At 58.4% G+C, this 24,455-nt stretch overlaps 1 protein-coding gene across 1 annotated transcript in view; it reads right to left on the reverse strand.

Moving 5' to 3' along the window:
* Positions 1–24,455, reverse strand: part of MYRF (myelin regulatory factor) — a 35,656-nt gene that overhangs the window by 4,914 nt on the left and 6,287 nt on the right. The window contains exons 3-23 of the mRNA XM_006899880.1: positions 16,563–16,650; positions 16,143–16,406; positions 13,352–13,413; positions 12,143–12,422; positions 11,035–11,285; positions 10,824–10,947; positions 9,084–9,279; positions 8,175–8,251; positions 7,920–8,030; positions 7,055–7,145; positions 6,601–6,801; positions 5,268–5,379; positions 4,593–4,702; positions 3,315–3,475; positions 3,165–3,237; positions 2,820–2,908; positions 2,447–2,515; positions 1,963–2,043; positions 1,714–1,799; positions 1,418–1,606; positions 957–1,208 (exon numbers count right to left, since the gene is read on the reverse strand). Coding sequence (XP_006899942.1) covers positions 957–1,208; positions 1,418–1,606; positions 1,714–1,799; positions 1,963–2,043; positions 2,447–2,515; positions 2,820–2,908; positions 3,165–3,237; positions 3,315–3,475; positions 4,593–4,702; positions 5,268–5,379; positions 6,601–6,801; positions 7,055–7,145; positions 7,920–8,030; positions 8,175–8,251; positions 9,084–9,279; positions 10,824–10,947; positions 11,035–11,285; positions 12,143–12,422; positions 13,352–13,413; positions 16,143–16,406; positions 16,563–16,650 — 2,967 coding nt within the window. The remainder of the gene's footprint in view (positions 1–956; positions 1,209–1,417; positions 1,607–1,713; positions 1,800–1,962; positions 2,044–2,446; positions 2,516–2,819; positions 2,909–3,164; positions 3,238–3,314; positions 3,476–4,592; positions 4,703–5,267; positions 5,380–6,600; positions 6,802–7,054; positions 7,146–7,919; positions 8,031–8,174; positions 8,252–9,083; positions 9,280–10,823; positions 10,948–11,034; positions 11,286–12,142; positions 12,423–13,351; positions 13,414–16,142; positions 16,407–16,562; positions 16,651–24,455) is intronic.

Consider the following 24,455-nt stretch of genomic DNA (forward strand, 5'->3'; position numbering starts at 1 on the left):
TGCAGAACTCGTCGCAAAACAGCAGCCCAACAGCTTCCTGGTAAGCCTTTGGGGAGTCTCCATTTCAGCCTCTGCAGAATCACTGCTTACAAGTCTTTGCTTTTTAAGAGTCACTAAAACCAAACTCACTGCCGTCAAGTTGGTTCCAATGCATAAAAACCCACCAGTGGGCTTCCCAGGCTATAAATATTCACAGGAGACTTCTCATGAATTTGAACAGTCAGTAGCCCAATACGTTACACACTATGCCACCAGGGCTTCTTATCAAAGTCACAAAACCCTTCAAATCTGATGCCGCCTCATGGGGACCTTCTGTCAGGTTTCTGTGGCTGTAAATTGAACCAAGCAGGAAGAAACTGCTCATCTGCTTCTCACAGAGCTGCCGGCAGCTTCTGCCTGCCTGAGAGGTGCAGCCTTTGGACAAGTGGCAAGACCTGCCACGAACCACTAACCAGAGCAGAGTAGCCTGGCAGAAACCAAGAGGTGGCCAGTGTCCTCCTCAGTCCACAACAGTGCCCAGGGCAAGCCCAGAGGAACCCACTTCAAAAGCCCCTGTGGTAAAGGGTTCTCTAGCTGTGTTAAAACCAATGATTTCAGGCCTGCTAAGAAGCTGGGGTACATAGCACTGCAGCCTCCTTGCCCCACCATGCTGACACGGTAGCCCGGCTCTGGAGTCATGTAGACACAGGATCAAATCCCGGACCTGCTGCTGCTGGACTATCCACCCCAGGTGGATAGCTTCACCAGAATCTGTGTCTTCCCCTCTGTTAATGGGGGTGAAATGTCTTCCTTGCAGATGTGGTGACCGTTCAATCAAACAAAATATAGAAGGCACCTGGTCTGATCCTGGCACCTACCTGCCCAGCCAATGCCCGTAGCCAGGACACAGGGCCCAGGTGACCCAAGCAGAGAATCTTGCTGGGCTAGGGTGAGAGGTGACGGAGATGGGCAAGTACCTGGCTGGCTCTGTGCCTGCGTGGACTGGGCAGGGCCCAGGCTGGACTGGGGGGATCCTCGACGGACCCGGCCACGGAAAGCCAGGTTGGGGCTGTTCTTGGCTTTGCCTTGCCCCCCAGGAAAGGGGACCATGGGGCTGGCCACTGGCTCCAGGCTCTTGGGATGCTTGGAGTGGCCAATGCCATTGGCCGAAAGGCCCCAGGACTTGGCTCTGATGTTGGTGACCGGCAGCAAGGCCATGTGACTGGGGCCTGTGGACAGAACCAGGGACAGGCTGAGACGAGAGAAGTGGCTCTCTCCTGCCCAGCTATCATGAGAGTCCTGGTGAACCCCATTCTTCTATTGGTCCTGGAGGACTCCCCCAATCTGCCTCCAGACCCCCACTACTAGTGAGTCTTACGGGCCTGTCTGACCTCAGTTAAGCCCCACAGTCCAGTCTCTGGCCCCAAGACAGCCATACCTGAGCGAATGGTGGTAGGACTGGGGCTGAGGTCATGGCCAGGGCTCAGGCTGGAGACGGGACTGGGGACAGCAGTGGGGCTAGGAGTGAATGAGGACGCACAGCAGACAACTGGGCAAGGGTGGCTGGGGCACAGGTCCAAGGTGCGGATGGCCGGGTGTGGGGCAGAGCTGGGCAGGCGAGTGGAGACTGAGGAAGACAGAGGTTATGTGAGCCAGAGGGGCCAGTGGAGCCCCCCACCCACATCCAACCTCTCCCTCCCTGGCTTCCCTCCTCAGCCCTGCCCAAGCACGCACTTGGAAGCAAAGAAGCCCGTGTGCTGGGTAGCCCAGTGGTCACAGAGGACTGTCGGAGCTGCGTGGTCCCAAAGCCCTGGCTGGACCTGCTGGGGAAGGGAGAGCTGAGCTCAGAGGACCTACAAGAGACTGCAGGGGGAGCCTGGGAGTCCCCAGAGAAGCAGGAGGGGACAGGGGGGTGCGGAGGGAGGCAGGAAGGTGGGCAGCAGGAGCCCGAGGTGGGAGGGGACGCTAGGTCCAGACACATACCATGGGCACATGGCCTCGCTCCCCCCAGGGTGCTGGGGCCGGAGCAGAGCCAGGAGACAGGAAGTGGATACAGCAAAAGAGCTAAGGGGCAGCAGAAAGGGAAAAGGGGAGATAGGCCCAGGGAGAGGAGAGAAAAGACATAGTAAGAGGTGGTCCCAGGAGCTGGAATGTATTGGGTGGACAGGGCCCCACGGTCCTGCCCCAACCCTCCCCAAGTCCCTGTTCTGACTCTCAGTCCCAGCACTGAATACACCAGGAAAAAAACATCCCTTTCTGCAAGGACCGGAAACAACTGCCCACCCTCTGGGGAGACCCACCCGCCTGCTCCCATCATCCCCCAGGAGGCTGAGAGCCTGGGGTTGAGGTCCATCTGAACCAACAGGCTCTGGGGCTCCTCTGACTCCTGGCTGCCGTCAAGACCTCGTGGCCCTGGGGGCTTGGCCGACACCCAGGCCTCCCTGGAAGTAGCCATGGGGACACATACCCATCAGTGTCCACCAGATCCTCCTCCGTGCGCAGGCTCAGCACATACAGTGTGGACATGGACACCACACTAGAGGGCACAGGAAGGAATGAGTGTGAGAGGTAAGCCACCATCCAGTGTCCCCTTCACTATGACAGGACCCTGAATCCTGGGCCTCGAGGGCTGGGCTCCCAGATAGGGCCGTAAAGGGGTCCTTCTATCCCTGGGGGTAGATAAAACGAAGCAGCCCACCTCCTTTCCGAGACCTCAGCCACTGGACCTCCCAGGTCACACCTCCTTCCTGATCCCCAGGCCTGACCTCACTGGGCACGTGGACCTCACACCCCCCCTACCCCCCCGCCACCAGCCACCTCTAGAGCCTGGGGCAGGTCACCTGAAGGCCATGACCAGCACCAGTGCGATGATGGTACCCTGCAGGAAGCGCTGGCTGATGCAAGCCTGCTCAGGGGCCATGGATGACGACTGAGGCCAGAGGAGCAAAGGAAAACAGAAGAGGCATCAGTCGGACCCACACTTAGGACACCCACAGTCTCCCCTGCAGTGGGCTCAGCCAACAGCGGGGAACTGTGGTCCGCCTATTCTCTCAGAGACACAGGCCGACAGGCAGGAGGAGTGGGCTGGGAGTGGAGAGAAAGGGAGTAGCTGGAGCCCATGAGGCTGGGACAAGGCCCTCTGGGAAGAGAAAGCTGCCCATTCAGCATGCTTCCTGACAGCTCACCTTGCTGGCCACCTTGAGGGGTCTCTTCTTGTGGGGGATGCTGCCTGCCCGGCTGAACTGGCTTCCAGCATGGCTGTGATGAAAGGGGTAGGGTCAAGGATGCCTGGGCGTGGGGAGTCTCCCCGCCCCCGCCCTGCCCCGTGTCCCCACCTGAAAGCCCCCGAGCTGCCGGAGGACTTGAGGCTGTCCAGGCGCCGCAGTTTGGCCAGCTTGTGGCTCCAGCGCTCCAGCTCGTCGATGCGTGTCTCTAGGTTGTCCGTCAGCTTGCACAGCTCCTTCACGGCGCCCACGTTCTCCATGAAGATGCGCTCCTAAGCCGGGTCACGGTTGACAGTTGAGGGGTACGGGTACGGGGGGGGGGCCAGGAGCACAGGGCAAAGCCACAGCAGGAAGCAGGAGGGGGGCCCCCAAACCTCCCTGCCCAGCTGGGCCTCTCTCCTCTAGTACCGCCACAACCCCAAATAACACTCCCCCACCGGGCCCCCTGTGTGAGGCTATGCCTCTCTGGGCCTGGCCCAGAGCCCTTCCCACATCCTGTCAGAAACCTCTGTCCTTCGAGGCTCCCGCAAACCTAAGGGCTTGGGCCCTGCAAACTCTACCCAACTAACCTGGGCCTCACACTTCAGCACTTTACTCCTCAGCTGAGGCTAAAATCTCCCACATGACCACTCCCTGTCCCCTCATGCCAGGTGTACAAATGCTCACTCTCTTCACAACAACAACAACAAAATCAAGTGGCCAGGGAATCTATTCCAACTCGTGATGGTCTCATATGTGAGAGAAGAACACTCGAGAGGCTATTCAAAGGCTGGTTCTTTGGAAACAGAATGCCAGGCCTTCCCAGGGGCCTGGAGGTGGGTGCGAGCCTCAAACCTTTCACTCAGCAGCTAAGCCATTCACCTTTTATACCACTCAAGGGCTCCTCTTCACAAGACACCAGACATCTAACCTGTGCCATAACCACATGAGAAAGGGATACCAAAACTACACTCGCTGCCCCAGAGTCAGCCCTGCAGGACAGAGAATTAACTGCCTCACAGTTTCCAAAGCCATGGGTCTTTATGGAAACAGCTTCATCTTCCTTATAAGGACCTGCTGGTGGACTTGAACCTCCAGCCTCCTGGAAAGCAGCTAAATGCTCTTAGAGCTCGTAGAGAATGGAACAGAAGTTGCTAGCACCCTCATTTTACTGGGGAGGAAAGTAACTCTTAGTCAGCGTCCTCTTGCTTTTCCTCACTCAACTAGGAAGTGGCCAAGTCCCCCGACTCCACGTGACTGATCACTCCTTCCCTGGGGGCCATGCATGGAGCTAGGGGACTCGAGGTGACTGGGCTGTTCCTGCCCTTTGCACTGCCCACCCACCCACCTCAGTTTCAGTGGAGGGATCATGTCCCCACTGACCCTTCTCCACCCACTACACCTGCAGACCTTGTTCACAACTAGGAAGTTCTCGATGGTACTCCCGTTGGCAAAGACCATGTCCCCTGTGTCCTTCACAGCCTCAGGCAGGATCTCCTTCACCTCCTGGGCGATGACACCTGGGGAGGGTCAAGCCAAGTAAGGAGAACAAGGTGGGGTACCCTCAGCACCCTAATATAACACGAGGATTGGGCATTGGAGAGGGTAAATTTCTAGCAGCTAACAATTTGGGGACCAAGGAGCCCAGGAGCAGGGGGATCCCAAGGGACAAATGTTCACGGGTTTCAGGTTCATGGGTCAAGGGGACTTCAGCTGGGGAGGGGCCGATTCTCGGACTAAGGATTCCAGGGAAGGGGCAGAGTTTCTGGGGAGAAGAAAAGCTGGATTCATCTGAGAGGGAGAGCCGGGGGATTCTAGAGGGGGTCAGATAGGTTCCCGGGTACGGGGGAGGGGCGGTTTGGGTAAGGAATTGTGCCGCCAACCCAAAAGCAAGTGTTTGAATCCACCATCTGATCAGAGGAGAAAGGTCGACAATCTCCTCTCTTGAGAAGAGGGATTCTTGGAAGTACGGTTTCCAGAGGACAGTGATTGGACCCTCAAAGGACGGGGTCAGAGGACTGGTGTTTGAGAGCCGATGGGAGAGGTTCCCGGACCCCAGTTAGGTCCGTGGCCGCCGGCCCCTACCTGTCTCGGGCGCCGCTGCCTCGATGCCTGCACTGGCGGCGAACTCGGGCTTGTATCTGTAGTGCACCAGCCGCATGCGCGAGATCCTCTTCAGCTGCTCCGTGGTGTCCACCTGCGGAAGGCAGGACCCACACTGAACCCCTTTCCTCTGGAGGCTGTCCAGGTGAGGGGTTGAAGCGCAATAGGAAAGAAGCCCGGAGCGGGAAGACCCTGCTACCAAGGGCTCCGGAACCCTAGATCCCTCCAACTCCTCCCTGACCCTTCCATCTAAACCACCTACTCCCCATGAACCTTTCCTACAAACCACGCCCCAAAGTCAGCTTTGAGGATCAGCCCCTGCCCACTTACAGCCCTGCCCCATTGATAGTCCCGCCTTATCGCTGGTAAGTCACGCCCACGTCCCCACCCCACCGAAGTTGGCCCCCCTGAATTGGAGATCCCGCCCCTTAGACAGCCACGCCTAAACCATAGTCCACCTCCTGCCAATAGCTCTGCCCCATCTGAGAGCCACGCCCAATCAACAGCCCACACACCTTGCCTATAGTCCCACCCTCAGCGACAGTCACCTATATAGTCCCACCCCCAGGGGCAGTCCAGGGCCAGACCAGTCCCACCCGTAGCCCCACCCCCATGTTGTTGTTATGTGCTGTCCAGGTCCAGTCCTTTGCAACTCATAGCGACCTATGTACAAGAGCCCTAAAACCTGCTCTATCCTGTGCCAACTTCACCATCTCCAACACACTCACTCTCACCACTCCAATCACAGAATTGCTCCATCTCATCGAGGGTCTTTCTCTCCTGCGCTGTCCCTCCACTCTCCCAAACATGATGTCCCTCTCCAAGGACCAGTCCCTCCTTGCAACATGCCCAAAGTATGTCAGACGAAGCTTCAGAATCCTTGACTCCAAGGAACATTCCGCCTTGACCCTCTCCAGGACAAACTTGTTTGTTCTCCTAGCAGTCCATAGTATATTCAACACTTTTCTCCAACACCACAGCTCAAAGGCATCAATTCTCTATCATTCCTAGTCACTGTCCAACTCTCCGACGCATGTAATTGTGAAGACTATAGCCCGGATCAGGGACACCTTAGTCTCCAGCCTGACACAGTTGCTCTTCCGTACTCTTGAGAGGTCCCTGACAGCTCCCCACAGCTCTGCCCATTAGAGATCCTGCCCCTAAGATAGCCACGCCCAATCTATAGTCCACCCACCAGTCCGCCCAGTCCCTCTCATAGCTCCGCCTCCTCTAAGAGCCACGCCCAATTATCAGTCTATGTATACACCCCCAATATCCCTCATAGCCCCGCCTACACACATAGCCCCGCCCACACCTCCTGCACTTGCTCCTTGGCCCGCAGATCCGAGGGGTGCATAAGGGAGCCCATGACTTTGACGTTGCCATGCACGACCAGTGCCTCATCTGGCCGGTCTGTGTTGATGCCCACCCGGCCGTGGTGGAAGACAGTGTCTGGCACTTGGGACCGCTGCCACAAAACATCACTGTCGCTTTCAAACTGGCCTGGATTGGAGGCCTAGAAAGAATTGGGTAAGGTCTCAGTCTCGGAAGGCATACAGAAGAGGGGGTGCATGAAGCACCCTAGGAAAGGAGGAATTCATCCACACTAGCCAGGGCTCCTTACCCTCTGGGGCTTCCCTTAACTTAAAGTATACCTCCCCTTGTGGCCAATTTAAGTTATTGGTGGGATCCCAAGGGGCTACCAGCTTTACTGTGAAGGGGGCACTGCAGCCCAGAGACGGAGCTCCCAGCACCTCAGGATTCCTCACCCGCACGATGATTCGCTCCGATATCTGGGCCGCCAGCGTGTAGTTCTGGTTCTGGGCGTGGGCCTGGAGGGCCACCACCAGCATGAAGTACCTGGGGCACAGCGGGTCTTAGAGGCACCAGGGCCCTCCTGTATGTGCCCTGTCCCCCGGGTCATCTCATCCAGGTTCTCAGAGTGGGCGTCTATGGAGGAGGGTCCCGAGTCTCCACTAGGGGGCAGACAGGCTTCAGGGACGGACTGCCTCAGAGAAACCCAGCTCTACTAGTGCAACCAGAATGTTCCTCGGATGCAAAGACAGTGAAGCTCTTTATCTCACATATCTTAAACATCTTTCCTTGGAAAAGATACATCATGCTTGGAAAGGTGGAGGGTCAGCAATGAGATGGACTGATACAATCTTTGCATCAATGGACTCAAATGTGTAAAGGATAAGGGTGGCACGGGATAGGACAGAGTTCAGGTCTACTGTTCACAGGGGCGCTCTATGAGCCCTCAGCTGACTCAACAGTGACCCTGTAGGTCAAGGGAAAAATGCCCATAGTCTTCAAGACTGTCAATCTTTAAGGAAGCTGAATGCCACATTTTCCTCCCAAGGAGTGACTGGTGAGTTTAAACTGCTGATCTTTGGGTTAGTAATCACATGCTTAACCCCCAGTGCCATTAGGGCTCCTTAGGAAGCCAGGGACATTTCATTTAAGAGCCCTAAGCCAGGCTTGGCTCTCATCATCCTATAGTCAGCCCTCATCTGTAACAGGTCAGTCTGTGGCAGCCTGCACCCCGTGTGTATTGCACAAACACCGTTTTCTCTCCCCACTGCCTAAGAAATGGAAAGGGTGGTTCCCAGGGCAGGGGCGCAGCCAGCTCACCTCTGGTCAGGGTTGGGCTTGCCTTTCTTCCGCATGTTGTTGGCAGTTGTCTCGCTGAAGTGTAGCCGCCCCACAGTCACCTTGGTGACCTGCTCAGGGGGCAGGTTGACTCTGCACAGGGAGGGAGGGGGAAGACAGAGCACTCAGGGGACGGACAGGACTATCCTGGCCAGAGTATGTGGGAGGTGGACACCCTCACTGCACCCTCAGCCCTCAAGCCAGCCCATGGGGGGCCCAGCTGGGTCGGACACTCACGTGACGGGGTTGAAGGGCCGCTTGCTCCGGTCAGACTGCGACTGCTCGATGTTGATGGATTGATTCAAGGCCTCCAGCTGAGGGCGGGGAGGCCCAAGTGCACCTCAGGGACAGGGCTCCCCACCTGCACCCCTCTGCCCAGGCCTGACCCAGATGTGAGGAAACGATGATCCCCGCCTCTCCCCAGACTCATGTCCCCCAACTCAGGTGCCTGGTCCTACAGAGCAGCACACCCCACAAACCCCACACCTCACATGCACACCACCTCCCCTCACCTCCACACACATGCTCACACCCCGCTTCTGCCCCTCACACCACACCACTCCCTCACTTCTGCATTGCACACGTGGACACACAGAGCGTGTGGACACCTAACAGCCCTGGCTCAGGCGGAGAACGAGGCAGAAGTGGGTGTGATCATTCAAACAAGGAGGGGAGAGGGGTGCAGTGGGATCAAGTCACGTCTGGAGAGAGAAAAGCAAGGACAGGAGTGCCATGAGGTCATGAGGAGAGACCCCCAGACTTCCAGAGACCCAAGGGGAGCCCAGAGGTATAGGCCAAGTGCAAAAGACCCTAGGGGCACAGGCCAAGTTCAAAGGGAACTTCATTTGGAACACAGGGCTGAGGGGCCATCGGCAGCCTGGTTAAGGCCCAAGAAAGTTGATGAAGTTGGGGATCACAGGAGAGAGGTGGAAACGGAGTGTGGGTGAGGGGGCTGAAGAACAGAGCTTGTGGGAGGTTGATGAGGGGTGGGGGAGTGGGCAGGGGGGCAGGAAGAAAGGAGCAGAGCCAGCCATTGTGGGTGGAAGTTTCTTCCTCACACAAACACTCACTTCCCTGTGGGGTCTCCCAGTGCCCCCAGCCTTCCTAGTCCCCTGCCAGACCCTCCTACTGAGCCCTCAAACCTGCCTTCACTCCGTGAAGCTTCAGGTAGAAGCAGTCAAGGGGCTTGAGGCCCTCGGGTGTCTTGACGTACTTGGGCTCTCCCAGCATCCCGATGTACACCGTGACCTGGAAGTGGTTCTTCTTCTGACACACGAAGGCGTCGTCGCCCACAGAAAAGTTGAAGCCCTTGTCGGCATCCACGCGGTAGGTGAGCATAGGCCTGGGGAGAGGGACAGCACTCACCTGGGGGCCCCCCAAGCTGGCCCAGAATGTCGGGTCCTGCCACTTGTCCACATTTCAAAGCAACTTCCACTCCTGTATTCCAACAGCCCCAAACCACCCATGGGGCTGACCCCACTTCTCAGAAATGGAAACTGAGTCTCTGAGAAGATTCAAGCTCAGGAGACCACCTCATCCTCAGCCCGTGTGCTTTCCTCTGTGGGCCCAGGGCCACCACCTTGCCCTCCCCCTGGTGATGGGGGAAGGGCCCCCCACTTGGCCCTTTCCCAGAGCCCTGCCTGAAACCCCCCTCCCTCATGAGAGAAGGGGCAAGGGGCTGTGCCTGGGGAGCCTCACGGCTCCTGACAGCTGGTTGCTATGGAAATGGTGGAACCAGGCGCCGGCTCTGCCGACGGCCCACCAGCTTGTTCAAGCCCTCAGACACCTCCATTCTGACGTTATCTGCCCAGTTAGGGAGGTAGGCATGTCTGGGTGGCCTGGGCTCAAACTCGGCCTCAGCTGGCCCATCTTTGCTGAGGATGGTGTCCCTAGTCCCTCTTGGAGGCATCTCTAAGTGGCAAGAGAAGGGACAACTGTTGGCATGTGGCTTGCTCGTCTCACCCATCTCTGACACCCCAGTGCCCCCGTGCTGACAGGACCACCCGATGCCTGACCACTTACAAACTTGTGGGAAGAAGCCTGGCTTCCACCTACAGAGACTGAGTGGGTCTCCACTTAGCCACCTGAACAAGCACAGCCCCCAGCCAGGAAGGGGCTCAGCCCCCAGCTTCCTGGTCTGCGGTGGCCGGGCTGGCCCAAGGAGATTGGGCTAAGAGCTGGGGGGTTTCCTCTCAAGACCACAAGAGCTAGCTCCAGAGACCTGTCTCGTCCTTGGCAAGAGCTGCTGAGATCCACTGGCCACTAGAGCAGCGGGAGCACCCAGACCAGCCCCAGGGCTTTCTAGGCAAGGGCTGCACCCAGCTCAGGGTGCCAACCTCTAGGAGGGCCCAAGCACAGCCACCCTGTGCGTGCCCAGTGTCCACAGTGACGTGAAGGGCGGCATCCTCCTGCCCACTCACTGGCCTTCTGGGGAGTGAGGGGAGTGGTCTTGTCTGCCCACAGGGCTTCTCGCCTGGCGCCTGGAACCCATGCAGGTGCTGAGGGAAGGAAGGTCCACGCAGCCTCGGCCCTAAGCCTCCTCCCTCCTCCTCCTCCCTTCAAGGGCCTCGCTTACACTCAGCTTCCTGCTACCTTCCTGGAATGGAGGAGAAGGAGGAGGAGGGTGTGGGGGGGAGGAGAAGCTGGAAAATACCCATCCACCCACTTCTCCGGACTTGGCTCTCTCGGGCTCCTTAGACCGCCTGGGTCTGGCCCAGGAGTAGGAGCCCGCAGCACCTCTTGCAGAAAACATGGCCATACTGTACTGCGTTTCCGCCCGGGCCTGCTCTAGGACTATGACATCAGGTCCTAGATACTGGGGGGCTGGGGGGGCCTGGCTAGAGCACCCTGGGATGGGGTGGCCAGAGGAGTGGTCCCGTCACTTACAGCTCTTTGTAGCTGGCGTCATAGAGCGTTGCCCACTTGTTCTGCTGGTGCGGCTGCCACTTGATGGACTGATAGTTGGGGTCCAGGTAGGAGCCACTGAGGCTGTCATTGTCCTGCAGGAGTCCTGGAGGGAGGGAATGCCCCTGTGGACCCTATTCCCTTGGCCCAGGGACCCCACTAGAAGGACTACTGGATCTGGCTAGCCACATACCTGGTGAGGGGGCGCCCGGAGGGTGCCAAGGTGGTGTCTGGACCCGGGCGATGCTGAGGGGCAAGGAGCTGGGGCCTGGGGACAGCGGGCCCTGAGGAGGCCAGGGTGGGGATGGGGCTCGAGCAGGGTGAGGGGGCAGGGCCGTCAAGGTCCCGGGCTCCTGTTTGATCAATCCGTTCAGCATCTGGGCATTGAGGGTGTTGGGGGGTGATTCAGAGTGCTTCCTCTTCTTGGAGGGGTGCGTAGGGAGCCTGGGTGCAACAGAGGTATGAGTGTGAGTCGTGGGGGCCCGGCTCAGCCATGTCACCCCCCTGAACTCACTCTTACTGAGCTCTGTCCCTTCCTCTCCCCACTCAGAGGCTGCCTCCTACAGGCAGTCCCTGGGCTTTCCTTTTTGATTCTCCCTAGCAGTTTGGACACCCTCACGTGCTGCCCCCTCCATCTGTGTGGTCACCTTCTGTTCCTGGCACTTGTCCCTACCCCTGACCGTGGACTCCAGGGAGGCAGGGCCTATGTCTACCCTGACTGACTGTCCCCTCATCCCTGCACCCCTCTTCTCAGCTCTATACTGGGCTGAAGGGGTGGGGTAGGGGCGGTCCTGTAAAGAGCAGTCTCCTGGGTCTGAGGTCAGAAGGCCTAAGGGGGCACAGCACCCCTTCTGTTCTGGTTTACACAGTTTGGGATGGGGAGTCTTTCCTTGACTTCAATCCTTCATTAAATCCCAATGAACGGAAACACACAAGACATCTATGCAGACTGGGGCTGGAGTGTGCCTTCTGGGCCAGGCCCGTAACCTCAGAAATCCGAGGGCTGCAGTGATCGTCAGGACACAGACCTCAAGGCCGACAGACCCAGCTTCACACCCTGGCTCTGCCCCTGCCTGGTTCTAGGGCCTGGACAACTCAATCCTCCCCTGCTCAAGCCTCAGTTTATCTATCTGTGATGAAAGGGGTACTATCCACCACACAGGTCCTTGTGAGAATCGGCGCTGGTGGGAACCCCAGTATGTGCTGGGTACAGAGACCCCAGCCCAGCCCCATCTCCACCCCCACCCTGCTGCTGCCTCCCACCCCGTGCCCTGCCCTGGGAGGCAGCTGCCCAGCCTTACTCAGCTCCGTGTTGCTGTAACAGCTGATGCAGCATCTGGGACTGCTGGCTGTGGTGGAGTTCGGGGGGCCCCAGCCCCGGCCCCATGGCAGCGTACGGGGGGATGGGGGGCTCGGCCTTCATGTATAGGTCCCGCTGCAGGACGGGGTAGTGAGGTGGGGGTGGCGGGGGCGGCGGGGGGCCTGACAGGTGGCCTGGAGGGGGTGGTGGGTGCTCCAGGCGGGATGGCACCCCCACATGGCACAGGGTCTCAGGGGTGAGGGTGCGCAGGAGGTGGGGGTCTGCAGGAGGGAGAAAGGAGGGCATCAGAGACATTTCTTGCTGAGTTCCCCCAGGATCCCACCATCTTCTGATCCAAGCCTGGGGGCTGTTCTCCCACCAACCCAGCCGGGAGGAGGGCTGAGCACTTTGAACTTGGGCAGAAAAAAACAAGGCCCTGCCCAGGGGCGGGGGGGGGGGTCCCTTCACCCCATCCCATCTCAGGACCCAGCCCAATGGCAATGGGGGGGCCTTTCACCCCATCCCATCTCAGGACCCAGCCCAATGGCAATGGGGGGGCCTTTCACCCCATCCCATCCCAAGACCCGGCCCAGAGGCAGGTGGCCCTTCCTCCATCCCACCCAGTCTCTCCCAGGCTTGTCCTCCTCTAGTCTTGAGGAAGGAGTCTTTCAGGACCCCTGGCCAGGCCTGAGACGCCCTCTTCTCTCCAGCAGCCCCTCTCTCAGGCTCTCAGCGGCCAGACCCCCAGCCTGGGGGGGGGAGAGGCCTGCTCCCTTTGTTCCCCAGGAAGCATTCCAGGGATGTTTTTGGTAAGATAAACAGAACTCTTGACCCCTCTCCTGGCTTCGGGAGCTGGCTGCCTGCTGTCATTCTGCTCCTGGCCACCTGGGGGCTCCTGCACCCCAAGACCCTCCTGGGGTGGGGTGGGCCAGCCAGCAGCGTGGCTGAGCTCTGGATGCACCTGCGGCCTCCCCCAGCCATCCACTTACCGCCATAGGGCGCGTCCATGATGGCGCAGGCAGTCTGGCATCACCAGCCGGACACTCGCGAGGCCGGGCTGGCTCCCCACCCGCCCGTGGGGAACAATGGTCAGCACCCCGGAGTATTTGACCAGCGATAATCTCAGCCTGTTGGCGGCCACAGCCCCCTCCCTCTCTCCTCCTCCCTCCTTCCCGATAAGGACCCAGGGAGGGCGTGTCCAGCAACTCACCATTCACCTGCTGGGGGGAGTAGGCCTCGGAGCCTGAGTCTGGGGGCGAGTCCGGCAGGGGGCTGCAGAGGGAGGAAGGGGCGCTGGGTGGGCAGCTGGGTCCCTGCACCTCTTCAGGCTGGGAACGAGGAGGGCCCGGCTGGGGCTGGCCCCTTCCCACAGGCCTGAGGCTGGGGCGTCAAGATCCCCTCCTCTTCGGGGATCTCTCTGCATCCCCCTCTGGGGTGCCTGGCAGCTGAGTTGTAGGTGGGGGTCTCGGGGTTCTGCCAGGAGTCCTCAGGCACACCAGGCCCTTGAGGGCCTATAACAACGCTCCTGCCAATGGCACGAGGACTCCGTTCCTGGAGGGGGGGCCAGGCCTGCTCTTCAACTCCTGGGTCCACCAAAAAAGCTACTTCCAGGAATTGCAGGGTCCTGGGGGCTGAAGCTGTGGGTCACCTGGGGGCTGCTCTGCCAGGGGACAGGTGTGGTCTGGGCAGTGTGCCAGCCCCGCTGGGCCCCGGCGTCTTTATTTTTCTTTCTCTCACAAGCTTTATCAGTGATTTGAGCCAAAGAACAAACTCAAGCCTGAGAGGTCAGCACGTCCTGCGTGAACCCTGCGCTCGCCCGGGAAGGGGCCTGCTCTGGGAAGGGCCTGTTCTTTGCATGCCTGGTCCCACATCTGCAGAGACCACCAAGCTCCCAGGCAGGCTGTCGAGCTGCTGTGGATGTGACCTTACCCTGGACAACGAGCTGTGGTTTGGACCCCATGAGATGGGCAAGGACAACTCAGAGAGAAACAGGGACACTAGTCCCCACTGCCCACCATCCCCACTGGCTCACCTGCTGCCCCAACAATGGCCTATGATGTCTCCAGTGTGCCAAGCTCCTTGCCACCCTCCAGTCCCCACAATGCACAGCCCTGAACCCTGCATCACACACTCTGTCCTGCAGAGGTCCTGGTCAGTTTCACAAAGTCTGTTTGGGGGTTTGCTGGGTCACGGCTCTCACCCCACCAGCCTGCAGGATCTGGGGCAGAAGCTGTCCTGTTTATCCCCTAGAGCAGGCCTAGCTGGGAGCAGGGCTCAGCTGGGGTCCCTGCCAGGGAGCTCCTTGGCCACAGAGTCCCACTGTGACCCTGGAACAGGCTCTGATATCTAAGCCTGTGTGCCATTAGAACCCTCCTGTGAGGGGCAGTGGAAGGTTCTTCCAAGGTCAGCCTCCCAGGAGCTGGTTTTTGGGAACCGCCGGTAAGGCCATACAGGTAGACTCAAGGGATAGGAGGCCATATTCAGCAGGTGTTTACTACATGGGGACCCTCCTCCCTCCACCCTGCAAGGGTCTGTGGCTTAGAGACACCTCCCAGCTTCAAACAGACAGTCTACCCCAGTGAGGCAGCAGCCCCGACACCTCCAGTCCAGCATCCACGGCCCCCCATGCCTTTGCTGAAAGCTAGAGAGCCTGAAGGACACCATGTGTTTGCATATAATGTTATACCCATATAACGCGCACCCAGACCACAGGTTCACAACCCACAAAAACCACGTGGCTGCATGTTATTCAAGCACAAACATGGTATATCAGTGGCCAGTGGCCACTTAGCACATCCTCTGCCCTTAAACAAACAATCACTGCTATCATCAGTTCAAACTTGTGGCAATCTGCCGCGTCACAGAGCTCCTAGATGTTTTTCTCAGCAGGAAGGGCATCCACTTCCTAAACAACATGCCTCTGGAAACTCCACGGACTTCAATAAACGACGACAGTTATAGAAAGGCTGGAGGTGTTTTGCTCACAGGGTCACTATGAGCCCTGCTCACTTGCCGGCAATCAACAACAACAACAACGTTTATGGAAGCAAATCACCAGGCTGCTCGTTCTTTTCTTTCTTTTGTTTTTCAGGTTGCGCTTTCAAGTCACCAGGGGGTGAGTGGGCTTGAACCCCCAACCTTTCATTTAGTAGCTGAGTGAAAACCATTTGCATCACCCCCAGGGGGCCTTCCTCTATTCATTTCCACCATAACTCAGAGGAGAAGCCACTTGGAGACTGACATCACAGAGGAAGAAACTGAGGCCCCAACAGAGGATGAAGTTCCCAAGGCAAGAACGGCTGGGAAATGGGGCCCCAACGATGAAGCCAGGACATGGCGACAGTGCTGGGGTCCCAGACACTTTACTCTTCCACCCAGTTCAGGGTCCCTTTCTCCTGCCCCGAGCTGGGGAACGGGCATCTCCCCTGATACTCTCTGCAGAGCCCACCAATGCCCACATCGCTGGCCCCTCCCCTCATGCTCTGGGCTGCCCTGGGGTCCCACCTGGGACTTTTATTCAAAGCCAGGCCCTGGCTCAGCTCTTGGGTCAGGTTCCTGGTGTGGTCGCCCAGGGGACATGAGCTTGACAGGCCGAGCCCTGAGGCCTCTGGCTCCATAAAGCTTGGGTACCACATCTGAGGGACCGGCCAACTCCCTGTGGCCATAGCAAATGCCAGCTAAACGCGTACGTGAAGGACAGGGTGACTCCGTGAGTGTGTGCGGGCCTCTGCGTGTGTGCGCGTCTCACCTGAGCAGTCTATGTGCAGTGCTTTGATTCTTCATGCATTTAATGCCAACCCTCCACAGCTCCCTATTGCACTGACCAAACCTGGGGTCCCCCTCGCCTGACCCTAGTCCCCCCTCTATCTTTACCTGCCCACAGGGCAGCCCTACCATCCTGGGCTTTCCCAGCCCAGCCCAGGCCCACGGCCCCTGCCTCTCCAGAGAACCTGCCCTCAGCCCAGGCCCTGCCTGCCCCAGAAGCCCTTCATCCTACTCACCCTGGAGCATAGGAAGCCTTGGGCTCTGCCTTGATCGGGGGCCCGGGGCCCCCCAGGAATGGCTTCGTAGCAGCACCCATGCCATTGTTGTTGTTACAGTTGAGAGGGGTCCCGTAGCTCGGGGGTGGGAGGGGGCCATGGCGCCCCGGGGAGGGTCCACCTGCAGTGGGGCTCAGGTGGTGCACCCCACTAGAGCTGGGGATGGCTGGCTGCCCGTGGGGGTAGGAGGCAGTGCTGGCAGGAGCCGAGATGTCGGGGAAGCAGCTGCAGAGAAGAGTGAGGCTCAGCCCAGCCAGGGCCCAGCGCTGACCCACCTGGCCCCTGCCTGCCCCCTTCCCACAGGGCCCCATGCACAGGTGGGGCCGCATCTGACCACGGGTGCAGTGGAGCCTAGGGGCTGGGGCGCAGGCAGGAACTCACAGGTCCGAGGCGTCCTCCTTGCTGATGTACTCCTCCAGGATGCTGGTGTCTATGTTGGAGGGCTCCAGGGCGCCGTTGATGTCATGGCCTGGGGTTGGGGGAATGCAGATGAGAGACGGGGTCAGCTGAGCCCTCGAGGTCCAGCCCTCCACCCCTCTGTAGCCTGTGTCTCCAAAATCTATGCCACCAGCTCCTCTTCAATGCACACCCACCCCTGACCCCTCTCTGGGAAGTGCCGCTGCATCCCCCCTGCCCACAGAGCCACTAATGTCCGAGGAGGGGCCAGAGCGTAGACTCGGGGTCGCACGGACTCGGGGTCGCGCAGACTCGGGGTGGACAGGCTGCCTCTTTCTAGCTGTGGCACATGTGTCCTTCCTCTCCTTGGTAAGCTGCGGTGGCTGTGTCCCCGCCCTATGGGGTGCTGAGGCAATGAGGGGCTTGGCTGAGCTGAGTATTCAGTGGGTGCCCCAATTTTCGCCTGCCCTATCCAGTTCTCCACAGTCAGTTCCAGGGGGCCTGCTGATCGGTCCACACATCCTCAGGGGCCGTGGACAGCAGGCGCTCCTCCACCTCAGGGCCACAATACAGAGAGGGAGAAGGGCAGAACTGGGAGTGACTGGCCCACCCCACCCACACTAGGTACGGCCACCACCCTTGGGATGGTGGGGGGGGTCGGGATGCTTAACACCCAATGCTCAGAGCAGGACCAGAGAGAGACCCTGTGAGGTGCGAGCTTCTCAGGGTCACACTGTGGACAGTGACGGAGGCCAGCTTTGCGCCTCCCAGCTCTCCTGGGTCCTCCCCACTGGCCCTGGCCCAACACTGGCAGAGGAGAAGGGGAGGCGTTGGCCTTTCCCCTCCTGGGGTCACCTTGTGGGGGGAGCGAGAGGGCAGGGCGATAAGGGGGCTGACGTGGGAGATGCGTCAACCCCGATAGTGGAGGACAGCCCCACCCTCATGGCTGACCTGGGCGGGCCAGTTCCTCTGGTCAGCCCTACTGAAGAAGGAGGGTCCCTGCCACAGGCCTCTGCCCCCGAGTTCGGGGTCTGCGTAGTGTGCCCGGCCCCTGGTGGGCACTGGGAAGACAGCCTGGACAGGGCCAGACACAAATCCAGGCTCAGTGGCCTCTCCCTGCAGAGTGACCTTGTGTGGGCAACACACCCTCTCTGAGTCTCAGTCTCCTCGTCAGTAAAATGGGAGCATGGAAGGGAATACAGGGTTCTTGTGAGGAGGACATAGACAAAAATGAAAGCGTAGCTGGAGTGCTCCATCCCAAAGCCCTGGGGTCCCCGGAAGCCCCCAGCCCAGGCCTCTCCCTGGCCCCCGGCCGGCATTTCAAGAATGCTGAGTCCTGCTTAGGTGATTAACGAGCGGCTAAACCCTTATGGGAGTCACGAGGGCCCGGCCGGGGCTGGACAAGGCCCTCCTGCTGGCCCCACCCCAGCTTACCCTCCCAAGCCCCACCAGTGACCGTCCACAGCCCTGTGTGGTCAGGACATACCCAGGTTCAAGGATGCCCAGCTCTGCTCAGAGCCCCCACTGCATCCTCCTTGTGATGTACACACACCCCGAAATCAGACTCACTACACCCCCACATCTGGCACAGTGTCACCACAGAACTCGGTGGAATCAAGGCTCTAACATCACCAGCTACACGCCTTTGCTGTCTGTATCACCCCAGGACTCTAGTTCCTGCTTATGGAGCCCCTGCTGTGCATCGCTGACCCTCCAGCGTGTTTTCAGAGGCCGCAAAGCACACGGGAAGAGACTGCCCAGCCTTCGCACAGAGCACCTGGTGGATTTGAACCATGTGCCTTTGGGATTGTAACACAGCTTCTCGCCACTAGGCCACTAGAGCTCCAACCCAAAGGTCCAGGGCCCAATTCCACCAGCTGATCTGTGGGAGACAGGTGGGTAATCTCCTCCCGTGTGATTTGCAGCCTCTGGGGGGGGGGGCGGCGGGAATCTGTTGGAGCATAAGTTATGGGTCAGTTCCAACTTGACAACAAACAAAAACTCCGCACCCGAGTGAAGGGCATTAGCCAGAGGTGTTTACTATGGGCCAGGCGTCCCTGAATCGTCCCAGCCATCACGGTGACAATGATGCAGAGACAATGATGCCTCAGCGGGTCTTCTCAAGCCATAGTGGTGACAGTAATTAATGACAGAGAGGGTGGCAATGGCCCACACTGAGCTTCAACCACGGCCCCCACCCGGATCCAAAGTGCTCTGTAAAGTTTATGCCGTTCACACACTCAGATGGCCTACAGATCTGTTAGTATCATCATCGCCGCTGCTCAGAGAGGTCAAGTCTCTTGTCCAAGACACAGAGCCAGCAGGACTCACTCCAGGCCTGACTCCAGGGGGAAGGTGGTGGGTACTTGCTGTGCCCTCCTGTCCTGGCCAACCTGCACTGGCCTGCCTGAGGGACTGAGGGGTTCCTGAGGGAGGGTTGAGCGCAGGGTGGAGGGCATCTCCCCCACGCCAGCCGCTAACCGCAGGCTTTTGAGCCTGAACTTGGAATTTGCAGTGAGTGATGAGCTGATGCCGTCATGGTCTTTCTATTTATAACAGGCCCAGCCCCCTCCCGGTCTCCTCCCCAGCCAGGAGCACTCCTAATCGCCCCTAATCCTCCTGCCCACCTCCCCCGGGGATGGGGGGCCTCAGGCAGAGGCATCCTGGGAGACCCTAACAAGAACCAGATGTGGCTGGGGGGAGGAGGGACCCTCCGGTGCCAGGGGCCGGGTGGACGGACGGGAGGACAGGGGAGAGGAGGGGAGAAGGAAGTGCGGGGGCCGGGTGGGGGTGGGCCGGCAGGGAGGGAGACGTTGGGGGGCCCTCTGAGGAACCCTGAGCCCACACCCTCTCCTTCATCCCAGAGGCCCTGGACCTAGCTCGCTCTTCTCCTCACGCTGCTGACCGCAGGGTCACCTCCAGGCAGAAGCCCTCACTGCCCATGAGCCCTACTCACGATTTCTAACTGTTCAATGCCAGGAGGAGCGGGTGGGATGGGGCTGACCAGAACCAGGGGATTCCTGAAGCTGGGGCAGCACCCCAGGAATCCAAGCGGGGGAGAACTCGTGGGCACACTCCTGGGAGTCATCCTCTTCCATGAAACATGACCACCGTCCTCACGGTGGCTGGTGGTCAGGAGGGAAGCTAAGCATAGGGTGCACACTTTTGACCCTCAATGCCTCTCCTGGCAGAGGGGAGACTGTGCCCACCATGATCCCCAAACAGAAAGTGACATGAGGAGGGCACCGACCAGCAGGCCCACTCTCCCTTCTTCAACTTTTCCATGACTTCCCACGGCTTGGGGTGAACCAAGACCCCTTCTGAAGTTCAAGGCCTCCTGCAGCCTCCTCTCCTGGCCCAGCCTCCCTCCCTGCAGCTCCCCCCTGGCCCAACCCCCAGCCTCCTTCCCAGCACAGGACAAACAGCCCCTGCACCGCAGGCTCTTTGCACAAGCTGTTCTTCTGCCTCTCTACCCTCCAGCTGATCTCAGTTCACAATCTAGGTTGCTGCTTAAAGGGAACATCACCGAGAGGCCTCACTCTTCCATTCTTGCTGGGGGGGGGGGGTCTCTCTTCCCCTCTCTCATCAGGCCTGGCACAGAGCTCACAGGGTAGGGGTGCCTGTCCCCCAACCACCCAGAGGCTGCAGTTCCCCACATGTCTCTCCACTGCTTCCTTATGTTGAATTCTCACAGCCACAGCCACCAAGCCCAGAGCCTACCGGGTGGGCGTCAGGCCCCAAGCCTCTCTGGGTGGAAGCAGCTAAGAGCACAGTGGGCCCCAAACCACACCGATACCAGTGGCTCCCCTCTGGCTCAGGGCACCCCTGGGCGCCTCACGGAACTGCATCCTGTGGAGCCTTCCGGGGTGGAATTGTCGGAAGCTGACCACCAGGCTGTACGACCAAGTGCCTCCAGGTAGGTCAAGACACCTTCTTTTGGGTTGTTGTTGTTGGGTATCATTGAGTCTGACCCGACCCACAAGTGACCCTCCATCGGGTTTCCAGAGGCAGTAAATCGCACAGGAGGAGATTGCCCATCTGTTCATGGAGCTGCTGGTGGATTCAAACTGTGTGCCTTCAGGATGGTAGCACAGCTCCTTGCTCTAAGCCACCAGAGGAGCTGAATATTTGTTCCGCTAGAGTCTCCTGGCACACACAGTAGGCCCACAATAAATGTCCAGGGATGGCTGAGAAATATGGCAGATGGGAGACTGGAAGGAGACTGCCTGGACCCGGAGACCCCTGCCAGGTCAGGCTGTGATGGGGGTTCATGGGGAGGGCGGCCTCCGCCAGGCCCCACTCCGCCCCTCTGGGCTGTGCGTCCAGCTGGCCTTCATTTATTAGGCCCTTTATTACCTGCCTATAACAGGAGCCAGACACTGCCCCTTCCCCGGGTGGGCTGGGGTCTGGCCGCGCCCCTCCTCCCTCAAGGCCACCCAACTGGGCAGGAGAGATGCCGAGGGGGACCCAGGCCAGGTGCGGATGAGGACAGGCCACGGCCCAGGTGCTCCCTCCGCCCTGGACCCCTCCCTTCCACCCCTCCTCGTGCTCATGCACCCCCACCCCACCAGCTGTGGTCGCTGGCTGAGTCTCTGCCATTGTCCCAGGGGGACGGGGGAGGGTGGGGACACGGCACAGTGGGAGGCTTGTGCCCTGCCCACCCCCTCCCCCCGCCCCGTCAATGGGGTACTTGTCAATTCATGCCCCAAACATGGCGGAAATCCCGTTGGCCACGTGGCCATGGGCAGGGCCTGAGGACGCTGGCCAGGCCTGGTTGAGCTGAACCCTGGAGCTGAGGGTGTTCCTGAAGACCCCAAATATTAGAGTTCAAGAAGTGTCCGAACCCCCAGGCAGGAGCTGGAGGTCAGAGTAGGAGCAGTCAGGGGATAATTCACCTGGGCACCCCATGATGTCCCAAGGACGCCCTGGAGCCAGAGCCCCACCCCACCTCCGGTGCCTAGTGTTGGCCTTGAGGCCTTGCTGTGCAAACCCCACGCCAGCCTGGCCTTCCTGAGCCTCCTTCCCTCTAGCAAGAGGACCCTGAAGGTGGCCTCATACCCACAAGTCATCTCTAGACCACAGGCAGGCTCCCGCAGAACCAGAGCGATTCTGCGTCCCATCACCTTTCCCGTCTCCACCCTCCACCCAGGCTGCACCACCACCCACACCACTCACTTCATTGTGTGTCTCCTCCACAGTGCATCCAAGGGGCCCTTCACACCTTGGGTCCTTCGGGGTCAGAACCAGCACACACCCTGCCTTTCCTTACACAGGTGTGACACCGTCTGGACTGCCACCAGCCACCCTGGAAGCCCTCAGTTGCCTCAGTCAGGGACAGGCGGGTCCCCATGCTTTAAGCTGATCTTCCAAGGTTGACTGAGCTAATGAATCCATGTTCTCTGAACCCGTCCGCGTCGCGCTGGTGCAATGGGCCTGCCCACTGGGGCTTGGACTCTCTCTCTTTATTAAGAAAACCTTTAACAACTGATCTGCAAGCTGCCGCTGCTTGAGAGCTTTTTTCCCTCAAAATACCTTCAGGTCAGATGCAGCTCTGTTTAACAAGAACATGACCTTGACTTGGGTCATGGCCACCAGGTCCCTAAAGCCAAGCCACAGTGGTCCTAGATCCCTGCCAGCTTCCTTCAAAAACAGAGCAGAGGCCCACAGCCTGCCTGCAGAGACCCCTCATCTCTACGGGAGCTTGGATCTTTAGTTACTGTTAAACTTGTGATTAAGAAGTCCTGGTGGCACCAGGGTTAAGAGTTTGGCTGCTAACTGAAAGGTGGGTAGTTTGAATCCACTAACAGTTCCACAGGAGAAAAGACTCGATGTCCCACTTCCCGAAAGAGTGTAATATGTGCCGCCAAGTAGTGACCCTATCTATGAACAACAGGCCTGAACCCTATTCTATCCTGTGACATCCCATAATCTCTGACACACTCAAACTTATTGCAGCAGTCACTGTGTTAGTCCATCTGCTTGAGGGTCTTCCTCTCTTTTACTGTCCCCCCACCTTGCCAAGCATGATGTCCCTCTCCCAGGGACAGCCTCTCCTAGCAACAAGCCCAAAGGATGTAAGATGAGGCTTTATCATCTTTGCTTCCAAGGAGCCCTCTGGCTGCATCTTCTCCAAGACATACTTGTTTGTTCGTTTGGCCTGACATGTTTCAACTGACAGACGCTGCCCTGGATGTGCTCACCAGTCTATGCCAGGAAATTTGGAGGACAGCTGTCCGGCCAACTGATTGGAAGAGGAACATATTTGTTCCCATTTCCAAGAGAGGTGATTCAACTGAATGTGGAAACTATTGAATAATATCATTAATACCACATGCAAGCAAAATACTACCGAAGATCATTCAAAACCAGTTAGAACAGTACATAGATAGGGAACTGCCAGAAGTTCAAGCAGGATTTAGAAGAGGCCATAGCACCAGTAATATCATTGCTGATGTCAGATGGATCCTGGCTGAAAGTAAATACCAGAAGAATGTCTGTGCTTTATTGACTATGTGAAGGCATCTGACTGTGTGGATGAAGACAAGCTATGGCTGACATTGAGAAGAAGGGGAATCCCAGGGCACTTAATTGTGCTCATGCAGAACCTATACGTAGACCAGGAGGCTGTCTTGAGAACACAGCAAGGGACCACTACCAAAAAGATGACAGCCTCACAAACCCTAGGGGACAGTTCTTCTCTGTTCCACGGGGTCACTACGAATTGGTATTGATTCAAAAACACAACAGGTCTCCAGCTGCAGCCTCACAGCCGACACTGGTCCTCTGGTCAACCCAAGGCTGACCTCACAGCCCCAGCTCTCCCAGACAGGCCTGTCAGAACAGCGTCCAGTAGCTCTGACCTGTTCTGTGGGTGCGTGGACTCCACACGGCACAAAGTTAGCTCCCACCTGTGTCCCCTGACCCAGCTTTCTCAGGACACCCCCTCACTGTGCTACCCACAAGGACCAGAGCAGGAAGGCTGGAGAGGGCCCCTTCCACTGACTTGGAGACTCAGCACCTTGGGATGGGGGGTCAGGTCACCAGAATGACACATGTCTGCCTGTGTTCACACATCAGCACACTGGGCACACGCCAGCACACATGTGTGTACACGAGGGCACACTCTAAACGAGATCACACACCAGCATGCCCTTGGCTAAGGACCACAGTAACACACACAGGGAGTGAGTTTCCTCTGCAAATGTACATGGACACACACACACACACACACACAGCCCTCGTGCCCCCACGGACTGGTTCGCCCGTTCATTCATTTAGTCAACAACTGTTTATTGAGCACCTACTATGTGTCAACACATGAACGTGTCTCTGGAGACATTGTCACAAACAGAAAAAAAACCCATACTTGAGTGGGGCTGGTGTTTGGGGGAGGGGGACTGGGTCAGGTGTCGAGATAAAAAAAACCAAAACAACCCAACGCTGTTATGTCAGTTCAGATTCAAAGCAACCCCATAACACAAAAACAGAACCACTCCGTAGGGTTTCTTTGGGGAAACTCACTGCCCTATTGCCCTAATATTCTCCCCTAGAGGGTCTGGGGGAGCTGAGCCACCAGTCTTCTGATGAGCAGGTGATTGCTTGACCACCATGCGACCAGGGCTCCTGACCACAGGGTAAACCTCTGCCGTCGAGTCTACCCCCCTCCGATTGTTTCCGATTGTGTGACTCTCCGATTGTTTCCCAGGCTGTAAATCTTTACAGAAGGAAACTTTCCCATTTTTCTCCAAAGGACTAGCTGGTGGATTCAAACTAATGACCTTTTGGTGAGTAGCCTAACTTGCACAATGCACAGCATTGTAAAAGGCAGCAAATGCTGTGGAGGAAAATCCAGCAGGGAAGGGTGACGGGGAGCGAGAG

This window comes from Elephantulus edwardii, unplaced genomic scaffold (assembly GCF_000299155.1).
Source record: "Elephantulus edwardii isolate Elephantulus edwardi_28Jun2011 unplaced genomic scaffold, EleEdw1.0 scaffold00268, whole genome shotgun sequence".
NCBI lineage: Eukaryota > Metazoa > Chordata > Mammalia > Macroscelidea > Macroscelididae > Elephantulus > Elephantulus edwardii.